The 12,591-nt window shown below is 55.9% G+C and overlaps 1 protein-coding gene across 5 annotated transcripts in view; it reads right to left on the bottom strand.

Annotated features, from left to right (window-relative positions):
• OSBP2 (oxysterol binding protein 2) overlaps positions 1-12,591 on the bottom strand; it is a 182,451-nt gene that overhangs the window by 22,082 nt on the left and 147,778 nt on the right. For all 5 annotated transcript variants that reach the window (XM_039225794.1, XM_039225800.1, XM_039225811.1 and 2 more), the window contains one exon: positions 9,981-10,237. In XM_039225794.1, the coding sequence (XP_039081725.1) occupies positions 9,981-10,237 (257 nt within the window). The remainder of the gene's footprint in view (positions 1-9,980; positions 10,238-12,591) is intronic.

The raw sequence follows: 12,591 nt of genomic DNA, 5'->3' as shown, positions 1-12,591 counted from the left end.
GAGCCACAGAGGGACAGGAAGTCAAATCCCCGGGACAACTGGGACCTTATTTGGCTAGCCTGGGTACAAGGAGATCATGGAGTGTCATAGTTACCTAAAGGGGAGGGCAGGGCAGAAGCTGCTGCTCCCCAATATTAAGGGGTTCATGTGGCTGGACCAAGGCCTCTGCCACTGCTCCTAGCTCATCTGTAGTAGAGGAAGTGCCACGGTCACTATATGGGCTGTGGGGAGCTCATCCACCCCTTCCACCCTGATATGCCTACCTGGTGTCCATCCTCAACTCCCAAGGTTTCCTCTGCCGCTGCCCACCTTCTCCAGGCCCCATCACAGCCACGCTGCAGAGGGAGGCAGGCGCTGGCCTGGCCTTGCTGCCCTGGAATGCTGAGCTGGTCTGTACACTGTGTGTTCACTAAGCTGGATTAGGCCTGGGGCCTGCCGGGGGGCTGGCTGGGGACAGCTTCCGGGGCCCAGGGAGGAGCCTGGCTCACCCACACCCTAAACATGGTCACATTTCCCCTGAGGCTCTGCCACAACTCTCAGAGAGCTCATGACCAGCCTTGAGTAAGAGAGGTGCCCTGGCCACACTGAAGCCCCTTCCCATACCATACATGCTCTTAAATGATGCAAGAGACAGGGAATGGACAGAACCAGCAGTCTCTTGGGCCTTGGTGTCCTCGTGGGAAGAATAGAGGGCTGAACCCCAAGACTCTTACAGAGTTCCTGATTCTATGGCCCATTGGGTGATTGCCCTGTGGGTGGAAACAAGGTTCCAGTCTCCAAGCCCTGCCCCTTCCTCCTACCCCCAGGGCTGTGGAAACGGTGCCCAGTGGGGTGAAGAGGTGCAGGGTCCCGCGAGCAATGCAGTTCTACCTCTGTGTAGAGGGTGGGGAGCCTGCCAAGCTGCCCCAAAGCAGAGTGAGAGCCAAAAACCCCAGAACAGAAAAGGCAGCCCCCCAAACTGGGGCTAGCTCTGCTCAGCAACAGGCTCGGGGGCCAGCTTTTCCATGCTTTTCCATGCTCTCCCTTCTCAGAAGTCTCGCCTGGTGAAGGGGGCTGTGAGGACTGCCCACCAGAGCTGTGTGAGCTCCAAGGGGAGCTGCTGCCAGTCATCCTGACAGGGATCCAGGGGGGATGGACGCAGTGCCTCTGAGCTGGAAACCTTTGCCCAGCTGTGCCCAGGAGGAATGAGGGCAAACTCTAATCGCTTTTGTTCTTCCTAATCCTAATCCTGACAATGATCTCGCCGCTCCCCAAATATGGGCGGGTGAGCAGGGCATGGGGTCAGCCAGCCTGGGTCCCATGTCTGTCCTGCCTGTGGCCCCAGAGAGCCTCTCAAGCTCTCAGGAAGGTCTGCAGAGCCAACATCCTGCCTTAAGCGGCTGCTTGGAAAGCATCAGTTCCTGTGCGGTCACTGCCCTCCTAGATATGGGCTTGAGGAAGGCACCAGGGGACTTCTGGATGCTGGGGCAGGTGGCCCTTGGGCTCATGGAGGAGGTGGGGGGATGGGGCAAATGCCCAGAAGTTCTAGGCTGGGTAGGTTCCTTGGGCTGACAGGGGCCAGCTTGGTGACTGACTCTGATTCTAGCCATCAGCACACAGCGAATTCTGGTAACCATGGATGTAGGGAGGATGGGAGAAAGGGCCAAGTTTCCACCTGCAGCCAGCTAGTACGACCCAGATGTCTGACTGCCATTTCTGGTCTGCAGGGACCCTCAGGCTTTGGGACCCCCAGGTGTGTTGGGTAGCTGCTCCCCATGCTGCTGGGGCTGAGGCTGCCTACCCACCATCTACCCCACGATACTAGCCTTCACATGACCAGCATGACTGTGGACCCGCCTCTAACTAACCTGTCATCATAAAAGTGGCAAACAGGAGGAAGTCGTGCAGAGTTACGGTCTCTCTGAGCCACTCTGCATGTCCAGAAGTTCACCCCTGGGGACATGCTGAGATCAACAAGGTCTCTCTCCACTACTCCTCCCAAGAAGCAGTAGGCTGCCCTCAGTATACACCTGCTAAAGGCAAGTAGGGGGAATGTCGAGGTTCAGGCTAGGCCTGCATGGGTCAGAGGCCACCACAGCAGGAGATACACAGACAGTTCAGGCCTCCAAGGCCAAGAGTGGGGACCCCTGAAGCCAGGACAGTAGGGCTGGGCTAACCTGGGGCTTGGGGGTAGAGTCCCTCTGGGTCAGGACCAGCCAAATTGCCATGCTGGGTATTCAGCACTGTCCTGGTCCCCGGAAACCAAGCCTCTCAGGCACTGGGCCAGCCATCTGCCTGTTCCTGCTCCTCACACAGCACTTGGAACAGACCGCATGGCTCAGCTCACACAGGGGCGAGCCCTTCCCAGACACCGAGGGGACAGTTATGGCTTCTCTTTGATGTGACTCACTCATGGCATTGGGGAGGCAGCTTTTCACTTCAATTAAAACTTTAAAATAGGCCTTTCCACATTCAAAATAGTTTACCCCTTGCACACAGGAACCAGCACCATCTGGCCACCAGTTTGCCAACCGATTTTAAACAGTTATGGAATCTATTTTTATTCATCTCCCCAGGCCCCAAATGAGCAAGCTGTCAGGAGCAGAACAGTGGTCAGCTGGATAGGAACCTGCCTACAGGTCGCAGAAGGACAAGGGAGGGCAGCTCCCCTCACCGCTGCTCTGTTCGGGTGGGCACAAGGACCCCTCTGCCAAACTGGGCCAAGAGAAGCCTTGGAGTGTTTCCAGCAGCAAATAGCTCTGATCTGGGAGTTTATTTCTGTGATGCCCCAGATCTGAGGCCTTGGCCGAGTGCTCTGAGCTGCTGCATCTATATCTGCATACATCTCCCACCTGGCCTTACTTGCCCCCATTTGTGCCCACCTGTCCCCCGTCTGCCCCCACCTGTCCCTGCCTGCCCTGCAGTTTGCTCTTACAGCTCCCTTCAACTGGAGTTGGGGTCCAACTCCGTCCCAGTGTGGCTGTACTGGGTGTCGCCCTCCACAGGCTTTCTTGTATCCCTGCCACCAGGACCCACACCCTCATCCTGCTCAGCCAGCTCTAGGGCAGGCACCAAAGGGTGTCCCTGGTGGGCCCCTTCCTTCCTTGGTAAACTGAGAGCCCCAGAGTGCACTGTCTCATCAGGCCCCTTTGAGGTAGGCCTGATGGGCAACCACCCTCTGTAGACCAGTACCACTTCCTGCCCCTACTGGGCACCTTTGGTCTTTGGTCTCCTGTGGGGCTCATCCACTGCCCGGTTCTGCTCATTCATTGGCTGTACCAAACTTGTTTCCGGGAAGGGCCCTCCTGCATCCTACCTGAATCCGTGGGACTGACCGCTGAGTCCATGTCTAGCATTGTGAGGGTGGAGGTGGGGGTCAGACTGCAAGGGCCACCCATTCCTCTGGTGGCCCATGCCCATACCTTGCAGTCCCCCCAGTCCCCTGAGAGCCCCAATTTTTCCCTTCACAGCTGATCTGCTGGCCCTACCCTCAACACACAGAGCAGCCGGGCTACCCACGCCAGCTCCTCGCCCACCCTCCCAATCTAAGCCACTACCCCACCATAAGGGACAACAGGGGACTGTTAAAGGGGCTCCAAGCACCTGCCCCGGCCTCCCACGTAGCCCATTCTCCAAGCAGCAGGGGGCTCTTGCTAAAACATGAGTCCGATCATCATCCTTGGCTGTGGGAGCCTCATTCAGAGTGGAAAGCACAGTGTTCTCCCTGAGCACACAAAGTCTCCTGTGAGCAGCTCTGTCTCCCCAGGCCTCCCCTCCATGACTGCCAGCACTCACCCCGGCCTTGCACCGCTCCAGGCCTGCCTGAGAACCTAGAACTGGCTCTTTCCCCACTTCCCTCCAGGTTCTCCTCCCCTCTCCTCCAGAAAGTCTGTGCCTGGGACCTCCTACTCCACCTCACCCCACCCCTCCGCCTGTTCTGTTTCCTCTGAAGGTCTTTCTGCCTCTGACATGCCCTATCATCTGTGTGGTTACATCTCCCGGAGGGGATACAGGTTCTATGAGGCTGGGCTTTGTTCCCTGTGTGCCCAGGGCCTAGACCAGGGCCTGACTGGATTGTGGAGGGATCATGGAGGGCCTCTTGTGCCTCAGTGTTCACCAGCAGCTGCACGTTGCCCTGTTGCAAAGTGCTCAGTGGGGGCACGCTGGGCTGACCTAAACTCATAGCTCCTAAGGGTCTTGGGGTGGTCATGTGGTTGGAGGAGCCAAGTCCTGAGCCCCAACATGAGTCATGAACTCTAAGGAGCTACTCACAGCTCAAGGGTGGGAGCTGTGTCAGGAGTAGTCTGCTTTGACTGGGGGCAGCCTCCTCACTGTGAAGGCCTGGAGGAACAGCCAGTAGGGAACAGAGGCTACCAGCCCACGGAGGGGGTCAGCACTGGAGGGGGATGACACCAGCACCTGCTATGCAGCTCTCAGTGCCTTCTAATTGGACTGTGGCTGCCAGGGCTCAGAGGATGGGCTGTGAGCTGGTGGCATGAGGAGGTCCCCGGGGCTCAATGGCAAGGAAGGGGGTCTCATGCAAGTCACAGAAGCACCACTTCCTCAGCCAGATTTCACTGTCAGGGACCTGTGGAGGAAACCTGTTTCCACAGGCTGGGGGAGGGGAGACTGGCATTCACATCACTCCAGGCTGGCCTCCAGGATGCCTATGGAAGGTTTCTTCTGCTGGGGGGCAGTGGGGGGGGGGGCTGGAACCCAGGGCACAAGGGCAACCCATGGGAAGCCCAGGTCACCCAGGAAAGCCTGGATGTGCTGGGCCTGGTGACAGGTGATGCACCTCAGCCCTTCTGCATAGACCCCACAGTCAGCACTGGGGACTACCCAGGGGCCAATGGCTGTGATTCCAAGTGCTCATTTGTAACATCCAGGCCTGCCACCCTTGGGCAAAATGACTGTTCTGGACCTCAGGGTGGCACCTGAATAGTATAAATGATGCCAACAACAAGGAGGCCATGATGACACCAACCTCATGTGGCCACTGTGAGGAACAAAGTAATGGGAAAAAACTGGGGCAGCTGCCACTTTCCTGGAAGCCTGTCATACAAGCCAGGACACTCTGCTTTATGCTAAAGATAAACATACAGGAAAAGAGAATGAAACTGGAATTTATTCTTTTTACTTTATGGAAACTAATACCCAAAGCATGAGCTAATAATATGTATTAATTCAATCATTCTCCACCTTAAACCATGGGACCCACTCAATGCTACCACACCAGGCACGTCTTGGTTCCCAGGAGGGATGCTGTACGACAGGTGCGCTGAGGTTCAAGTCTTCTCCATCTAAGAACCAAAGTCATTTAACAGTGCTGTAAGGTTCCCCTGATGACAGGCTAATCCAGTTACCCAAACAGTAATCCATGCAGGGGACTGCTGAGCTGTCTTTGATCAGACTCCCCAAATCCTCCACCAGGGAGTTCCGCCAGGCAGATGTCATGCCCCCATGGCTCCTGCATTCTCACTACCTGTGTGCTCTCCGTCATTCGCTGAGGCTCCTGGATGCTGGGCCCTGTGCTGGACAGGGCTGTGGGGCTTCTGGCAGGGTGCCCAGCCCAGTAGGGGGATGGGCAAGATGCTGCAGCCCATAAGTCCATCAGACTCTGTGGCCCCCCAGACAGATGTGGCCACTGTTCATACTTCCCTGCCCTGCCTGTGACTGACTCTCCTCACATGTACAGGCCCCACTCTGTGGCCACTACCTTTGCAGGACGTGCCCTGGCACCCAGGATGTATAATTAGCACCCAAGGGTCACTCTGTTGGTGGGCTGTGGTCAGCTGGGCTTAAGCCTATCTCCAGGCCGATAGTGAACCTCCCCAGCCCTTCCCCAGGCCTTCTACACACGGCCTTCAAAAGTGGGCATGTGAGTTGCTGTCCCTGCGGCCCCTTGAGAAGGCTGCACTCACATGTCTCACTATGTGAGTCCTCTGGACTGTGAGCTCTGGGGGCAGGGCTAGGGGGAGAGGGGGGTTGCCCTGAGTTCACTGCTGTGCTGCCTCGAGAGGGGCCATTCCAATGGGCCAACCTCTGAGTCCTACCAACCAAACCACAAGTGGAGGGAAGGAGACTAGGGCTCAGTACAGCCCTCTGGTGAAAAACGCAATTATGAAGGAATTTCGTAAAGCACTGTTCCTCTTTCTCTGTGACCAGGTTGGGTCATTTCTCCGCAAGGCAGAGTGACAATGGTGGCATGGGGCAGTGACAAATGTTTCTGCCTGCCAAGGGCTGGGTGCAGGGCCAACTTTCTCACTGACCTTGTTCAAGTAAGGAAATGGAACAAGAATGGCTTTGTAAATGGTGAACAGCAGGCAAACATGAAACGTGGGCTACTTAGAATTTTCTTTTCTGAGACGACACCCACTCTGGTTGAAACATCACATATTAGGCACTCCCACTGGGCTACTGTTGGGGACACAGGTGACTTAAGATGTGGGGGTACAAAGCCTGGTGAGGTGGAGATGTAGATGCATGTGGGCTCAGCGAGGCATAGCAGTGCCCCTGGGTTCCAGGGAGTTCAAGCCAGAGGAATGGCTTTCCTGACAGGGAGCTTGGAAAGCCTCCTGGTCATACTAACATCCATGTGGGTTTCTGAAGGATGAAAGGGGATCTACCAGGTATCTAAAGGGTGGGGAAAGTTCTAGAAGGTACAGCACAGGCAAAGGCACAAAGAAATGGAACACTGTGGTACTGTTCCAACGTTCCTGATCCACAAACTTCCTCTGAAGGAGCCACACTTGATTCGAGGTGAGTCTCACTGCATCTGGGAGCAACGGCATAGGAACAGGCTGTGTCACTAACCACGGTTCCTGCGTCATAGGAATTGTCCAGAGAGCCCCTTCTCTGCCCTGCTGGGAGCTAGGCTTATGATATCAGTACCTTTCCCAAATTTGAAAGAGATTTAATTGTCCCTCTGACTTTTCTTCTGAAGGCTGAACAACTCCAGATTCCTGGACATCTTGGGGAAAAGTGAAGGCAAGACACAGCTGATCCCTCTCTGTGAGGGAAGGGCGCTGCTCACACAGGGCCCTCTAGAGGATGCATTTCCCTGTAGGCTTTGGCCAGCTTTCCCTCATTTTCTGCTCCACTTGTATGACCCAGACTCAATCAGAGCCCATGTGGTGGAAAACCCACAGCCATTCACAATTCACAGGAGGGGGGCCTGCCCTAAAGCAGCATTGGAAATAGATTCCCCAAACTCAGGCATGAGTGACGCTGGAAGCTTCCCTATAGAGGGTGCAGGGCAGGGAGTGGAAGGGGCTGTGATGTTGCAAATGGATCTCAATAGTGGGGAGAAACAGATTCTTCCTCTCACAGAAAGAACCAGGGCGATCTGGGGGATCACAGTTTGTGCCTTCTGGGGACAGCTGGGGTGGCTTCCCGCCATTCTGCGTCCCCAGCTTCCCAAGAAGGGCGCTGGTGGGGCTGCAGCCTAAAGGTAAGAGACATACCAGGCACTCAAGTTCCTGAGATTGGGGGTTTTGCCCTGGTCGATGTGAGTCCACCCAGTCTGTGTGCTGACCTCAGAGGAGAGGAAGCCTCTGCCGCCCTTAGTGGGGGGTCTCATTCTCACTGCCTCTGAGAGAGTTGGGGACATCACTCCCCCACTGAGCCACACAGACCTGAGCTTGCATTGTGGTTCAGATACCTACCAGCTGGGTGACAACCCCGGGCAGCTCAGGTGACTTTTCTGAGCCTCAGTTTCCACTCTGCACTAACAATACCTAATGGCATTGACAAGGTTGTAGGGACGGGTAAGCAGTCCTGGGTGTGAATGTGCGTGGCTTCCTTAGTTACAGATCTCTGGTCTGACCCCTTCCTTGTAACAAGGGTGGAGGCCAAGGCCTCGCCAGGGATGGTGATGCTTGGCCTGGGTGGCCTCTGTATACAGTAGGAGTTTTGACACTTGGTATCTGACAACTATGTAAACTGCGCCCCCAGAACTGACTTGGTTCCTGTCAGGTGAGGAGAAGCATCAGGAAGTGTCCCCAGTAGAAACATGAGCCTCTACACCAGCCTGGGATACTAGCACAGCCTTTTGGGGCCAGTACCTCACTTCTGTGTGTGCCTCTCCCCCCAATGGAGGTAGATGGGAGAGGCCCTTACATCAGGTTTCATGCTAGCAGGTGGGCAGAGCCCAGCCTGGAGGAAGGTTTTGGTCACTTGGGTTAACTTTCCTGGTGCCAGACCTGCAAATAGGCTTCTGTAATTAACCCCAGGGGTTTGCTTCCCATCAAACAATTCATTATGCACTTAGATGGCGAACTGTTTTTATGGCTTCCTAAATACAGACGGGCCTCTGATGCCTGATAAAAGATTGCTACTAAAGACGCCAGCTGAGAAGTTCATTATCTGGGAAAAGCCAAAACTGCTTACTCAGGACAAAGCGGCTTCAGTCTCAGCGGGCAGAGGCAGAGCCAGAGAGAGAAGCCTCAAACAGCAATGGCTTCTAGGATGGGTGGGGAAATACAAACGCATCATCATGTCATTAAATGCTTAACATCTGTGCCTGCTATCGGAAGAAGTGTGGTGACCCAGACCCCTAGAATCTGGGGCCTGTAAGGAGGGCAGCTGGCCTGAGAGGGTGAACATAGGAAGGTGACAGTACGACGGATGATGGGACCAACCTGCAGGGTGGCTGCACGGCTATGACCAGCAGCCTGTCAACAGACAAGCACCAGATATCCCTGAGTTGTGGACAAAGGTCTGCGCTTGCCGAACTCAGGGACCAAGCACTGTGGATGGTGTGCCTGGAAGAGGGGTACATGTCGTCAGCCCCAGGCCCCAACGTACAGATTCCTAAGGCTTCCTCCTGAACCAGGGGCGGCTCCAGTGGCAAGGTGGGTGTGGGTGGTGCATGTGGCCTACTCGCCCCAAATGGACTGCCCATTATTCCAGTGAATCAGGTGTGGGGCAAGTCTCTGAGGCCTATGCTTTTGCCCAGGGGTCTTGGCCTGCAGTGGGTTCCAGCCTCCACCTTCCCACCCTGCTCTGGACCTACAGCCTAGTCCCGACTTCTGGCCCTGCTCTGGTCTGACCCCCTTGATTTGGAGGCTGGATCCCCCATCTGGAACTCGCTGGGCACCAGTACTGTCCATTGTCTGTGGCCAACCTGATGGCCTGCCTGAACCACCTTCTCTGGACATGGGCCACCTCCTCTGAGGTGGCCTCCATTTCTCCACACCTCCCCTCTCTGGTCTCTTTGCTCCCAGCGTGCCACCCTGGCCTTGATATGTCCCTCCTGGGGGCTGTCCCTGGAAGGAGGCTATTGCAGTGAGACTTATGTCTGCAGGGCAGAAGCATAGAAGAGCATACACATCTTGGGGGAAAACTGAACAGGCAGAAGGAAGAAGGGCCCAGAAGCACAGTTAAGCATTATATTCTCTGCCACCATGAAGAAACCCTCCCAGCTCCCAGTCACAGCAATGTGGCTTCTAGAACCCTGTGGAAAGCAATGACCCCCCAAGGCTATGCCTCTTAATTTACTGTGGCTACTCATTTGGCTACTATCAGGTTGGTATGACCCGTGGCAGGCTCATCTTCAAGCTCTTCTGGCTAAGGGAACCCCCAATGCCCATCTTCCACTTACGTACGTGTCCCCGTGGTTACTGGGTCCTTATCCTGTAGCATCTGAGCCATGAACTAGGGGAAAGAGCAGTAGCAGCTGTTGTGGATCAATGTGGCAGCAGCTGTGTCCCTGATGTGTGGGCAGAACCATCTGCTCAACTCAGGCCCTGGCCTTCCTCACCTGGCCTGAGTCACCTGCAAGCCTCAAGGCTCCACCCCCCACTCTGGTTTCCACCAGACAATCATAATGAAAAGAGGAGGGAGCTGGCTTTGGGAAACAGCCTGAAGCCACCAAGAAATGGAGCCCTGGTCTGTCAAGCACCTCGGCTGCCCACTCAGGGACTGTGGTACTGGTGTCAAGGAGCCACTTCCCTTCTGGGGAGCCTGGTGCCAAGACAGTGGTGCAAGTGGGCACTTACATTGATCATAGCATTTGAGGTGATGCGGAAGAGGGTGGCCCGTTCATTCACAACCTTCAGCTTCTCACTGCTCTCGTATGGGATTTTGAGGCCGTCCAGCTCACTCAGCGAGCGCTGGAGCGCGGCACCATGCTTGGCGATGAGGTCATTGCATGTGCTGAGGTCGTCTAACTTCAGGGAGAGGCTCTTGATGGTGCTGTGTAGCTCGCTCTTATCGGCTGGAGAGGCAGTCTCGTCGTCGTCGTCCCCAGAGTCATCTGTGGAAGGAAAATGTGTCACCGTGGTTATTAACTGACCAGCACAACACTGAGGGGCCTACATGGCCTGGGTCCAGGAGGAAGGAGCAGATAGAGCCACTGAAAAGAGTGCCCTGGACAGTGCCAGCTCTTGCTCCCGGCCAGCCTTCCAGGGTGGGCACAGGCCCTCCTGAGTCAGGAGGAAGGGATGCAAGGGGAGGCCAGCTCGATGGACAGGGCCTGGGCTGCACTTTGGAGGGGCAGGCCTGCAGGCACCTGCCCACGTGCAGGGCACCAGCCCCCTTAGCTGTGCCTCGCAGGCCAGGGTGGACTGTGCTGAGTGCGGGGCTGGGGATTGCTGTGAGGAGCAGCTCTCGTTGCAGACCAGGAACCCCGGATGAAGGCCGGCTCCTTTCCCCACATCACAGGCCCAGCCTAAACTGACCCACACTTTCCTGCCGGCATCACTTTTATCTTCGCTCTCTGCCCATGGCCCAGCCACGCCAAACTGCCCCTGTTCCCTGTGACACTCGAGTGATTATGCTTGAGGCCGTGTCTTTATGGCCTGAAACCTCCTCACACCTCCCCTACCTCCTCAGAGGTCTCACTCCTACCCAGCCCCAGCCCAATGCCACCCTATCCTCAAAGCCTGCCTGAAGACCCCCCCAGGGTGTACTCCCCTGCCCTGCTTCTGCTTCATGTCATCCTCCTGCAGGAGCCAGGCCCCTCTCATTTACCAAATGCCTTTCTGTCCAGACGCTGGCTGTGGCATCTCTATGGCCTTGTCAGGGGAGGGACTATACCACCCCCTGGGACATCAGGTAGCTGAGGACCAGATAGGTGAAGTCATGCCCTAGGCCACCCTGCCTAGTCTGTCTGCCCACAGCCACCCTCTTCATGCTAGGCTGCTGGGGCCTCCGCAAGTGGGCCAGGCTGGTGCCCACTCTCCTCTGTGCCAGCCCCTCACACCTCTCACACAGATGCCCAGGCTCCCTCAGCATGGCCCTTCCTGGGAGTCCGGGAACACAGCCCACTGCCAGCCCTGCCTGTGTCCAAAGTGGGGTGGGGCTGTGGTGGACCTTGAGGGGGTGCACTGCAGTGGGTGGGGTAGGAGGGCAGCTGGCCTGGCCCCCACTGCTGCTTTAACAGCAGGCAGGGGACAGTAAAGAAGCCGGAACCTGAAACTTCCAGGGGCTTCTGAAATGTCTTTCTTCAGAAATAATCAGCACAAACCTTTTTTTTTTTTTTTGTAAAGGAAATCTATAACCCCAAATACAAAAATTTTTTTAAAAGGAGCATACTGTGAGAGAATAGATTCCTTCTCATGGCAGGCAGGCTGCGTGGGGGTGGCCACGGCTGAGTTTCTGCTCTGAGTGTGCCCTGAGCTGGTGGTAGTGCCAGGACAGCCAGCAGCGTGGGGCCTGAGTGGGTTGGAGGCTGGGGGTGCAGCGTCCACTGCACACCCTGTCCCCACTGGTCACAAGGGCTGACAGTCAGCATCCAGGTTTGGGGCGAGGGGCTCTCCTTTTGTCCACCACAGTCAGCCCAGCTACAGTGCAGAAATGACCTGGTGTTGGGAGACCATGCATCCGGGGTCAGCCTCTGTGCCCCTTGCTTGATCAGTGTGAATGCTGAGCCTCACGGTGGTCAGCAGACAGTGAGAAATGAGAAAACGCAGGTTCTGAGACATGAAGCCACCAGTTGAGGGCCCTGCTGTTAAGGGGGCAGAGCCATTTCTGAATCCAGGTCTATCTGGCCTCAGAGCCTTGACTCTCATTTACAATGCAGTCTCCTGTCACCTTTCCAGGTTCAACACGTCCAACAACCAGAATGGTCAGCTGCTGACCCATCAGAACAGCTGCAGCTGTGTGCTGGGAGGGCTGTTGGGGACATACTGGCGTGGGTCAGCCCGAACAGGACCTTCTGTGCCGTAAGCAAGAACTGATGAGAGGTACAGCTAGCCTACCTCTGAGCATCTGTCTGTGTGGTGGGCAGAGGGGGGTAACCACACTTCTACTTAACTTGTTGTTATGCAGTGTACCTTAATAAGCAGCTCTTAGGGTCCAAATTTGGGTCCAGTGGTCAGGGACATGAGGATGAATTTGTTCTGCTCCCAAGTCATGAGCTGTGTTGTTTGGGGAGGGATGGGAAGATTCTTCGATCAGCGGTTACTGACCAGCACAGTGTGTTCTATGGGGATGGGCAGGGAGAGTCTCTCCCAGAGGGACAGTCAGATCAGGAGAATGAGAGAGGGAGGGTGGGTATGGGGGCGGGGCAAGAGGGTGGAAGGGAGTGGGTGAGTGAAGGAATGAATGATCTTGGGCGTTTCACAGGAGGCCCATCCAGGATTCTCAGTGGCATGCATGGAGGTGGCA

Source organism: Hyaena hyaena, unplaced genomic scaffold, assembly GCF_003009895.1.
Source record: "Hyaena hyaena isolate Hyena2069 unplaced genomic scaffold, ASM300989v1 scaffold_19, whole genome shotgun sequence".
NCBI lineage: Eukaryota > Metazoa > Chordata > Mammalia > Carnivora > Hyaenidae > Hyaena > Hyaena hyaena.
The sequence above is the reverse complement of the archived record's forward strand: the minus strand, read 5'-3'. Positions and strand labels throughout refer to the sequence as shown.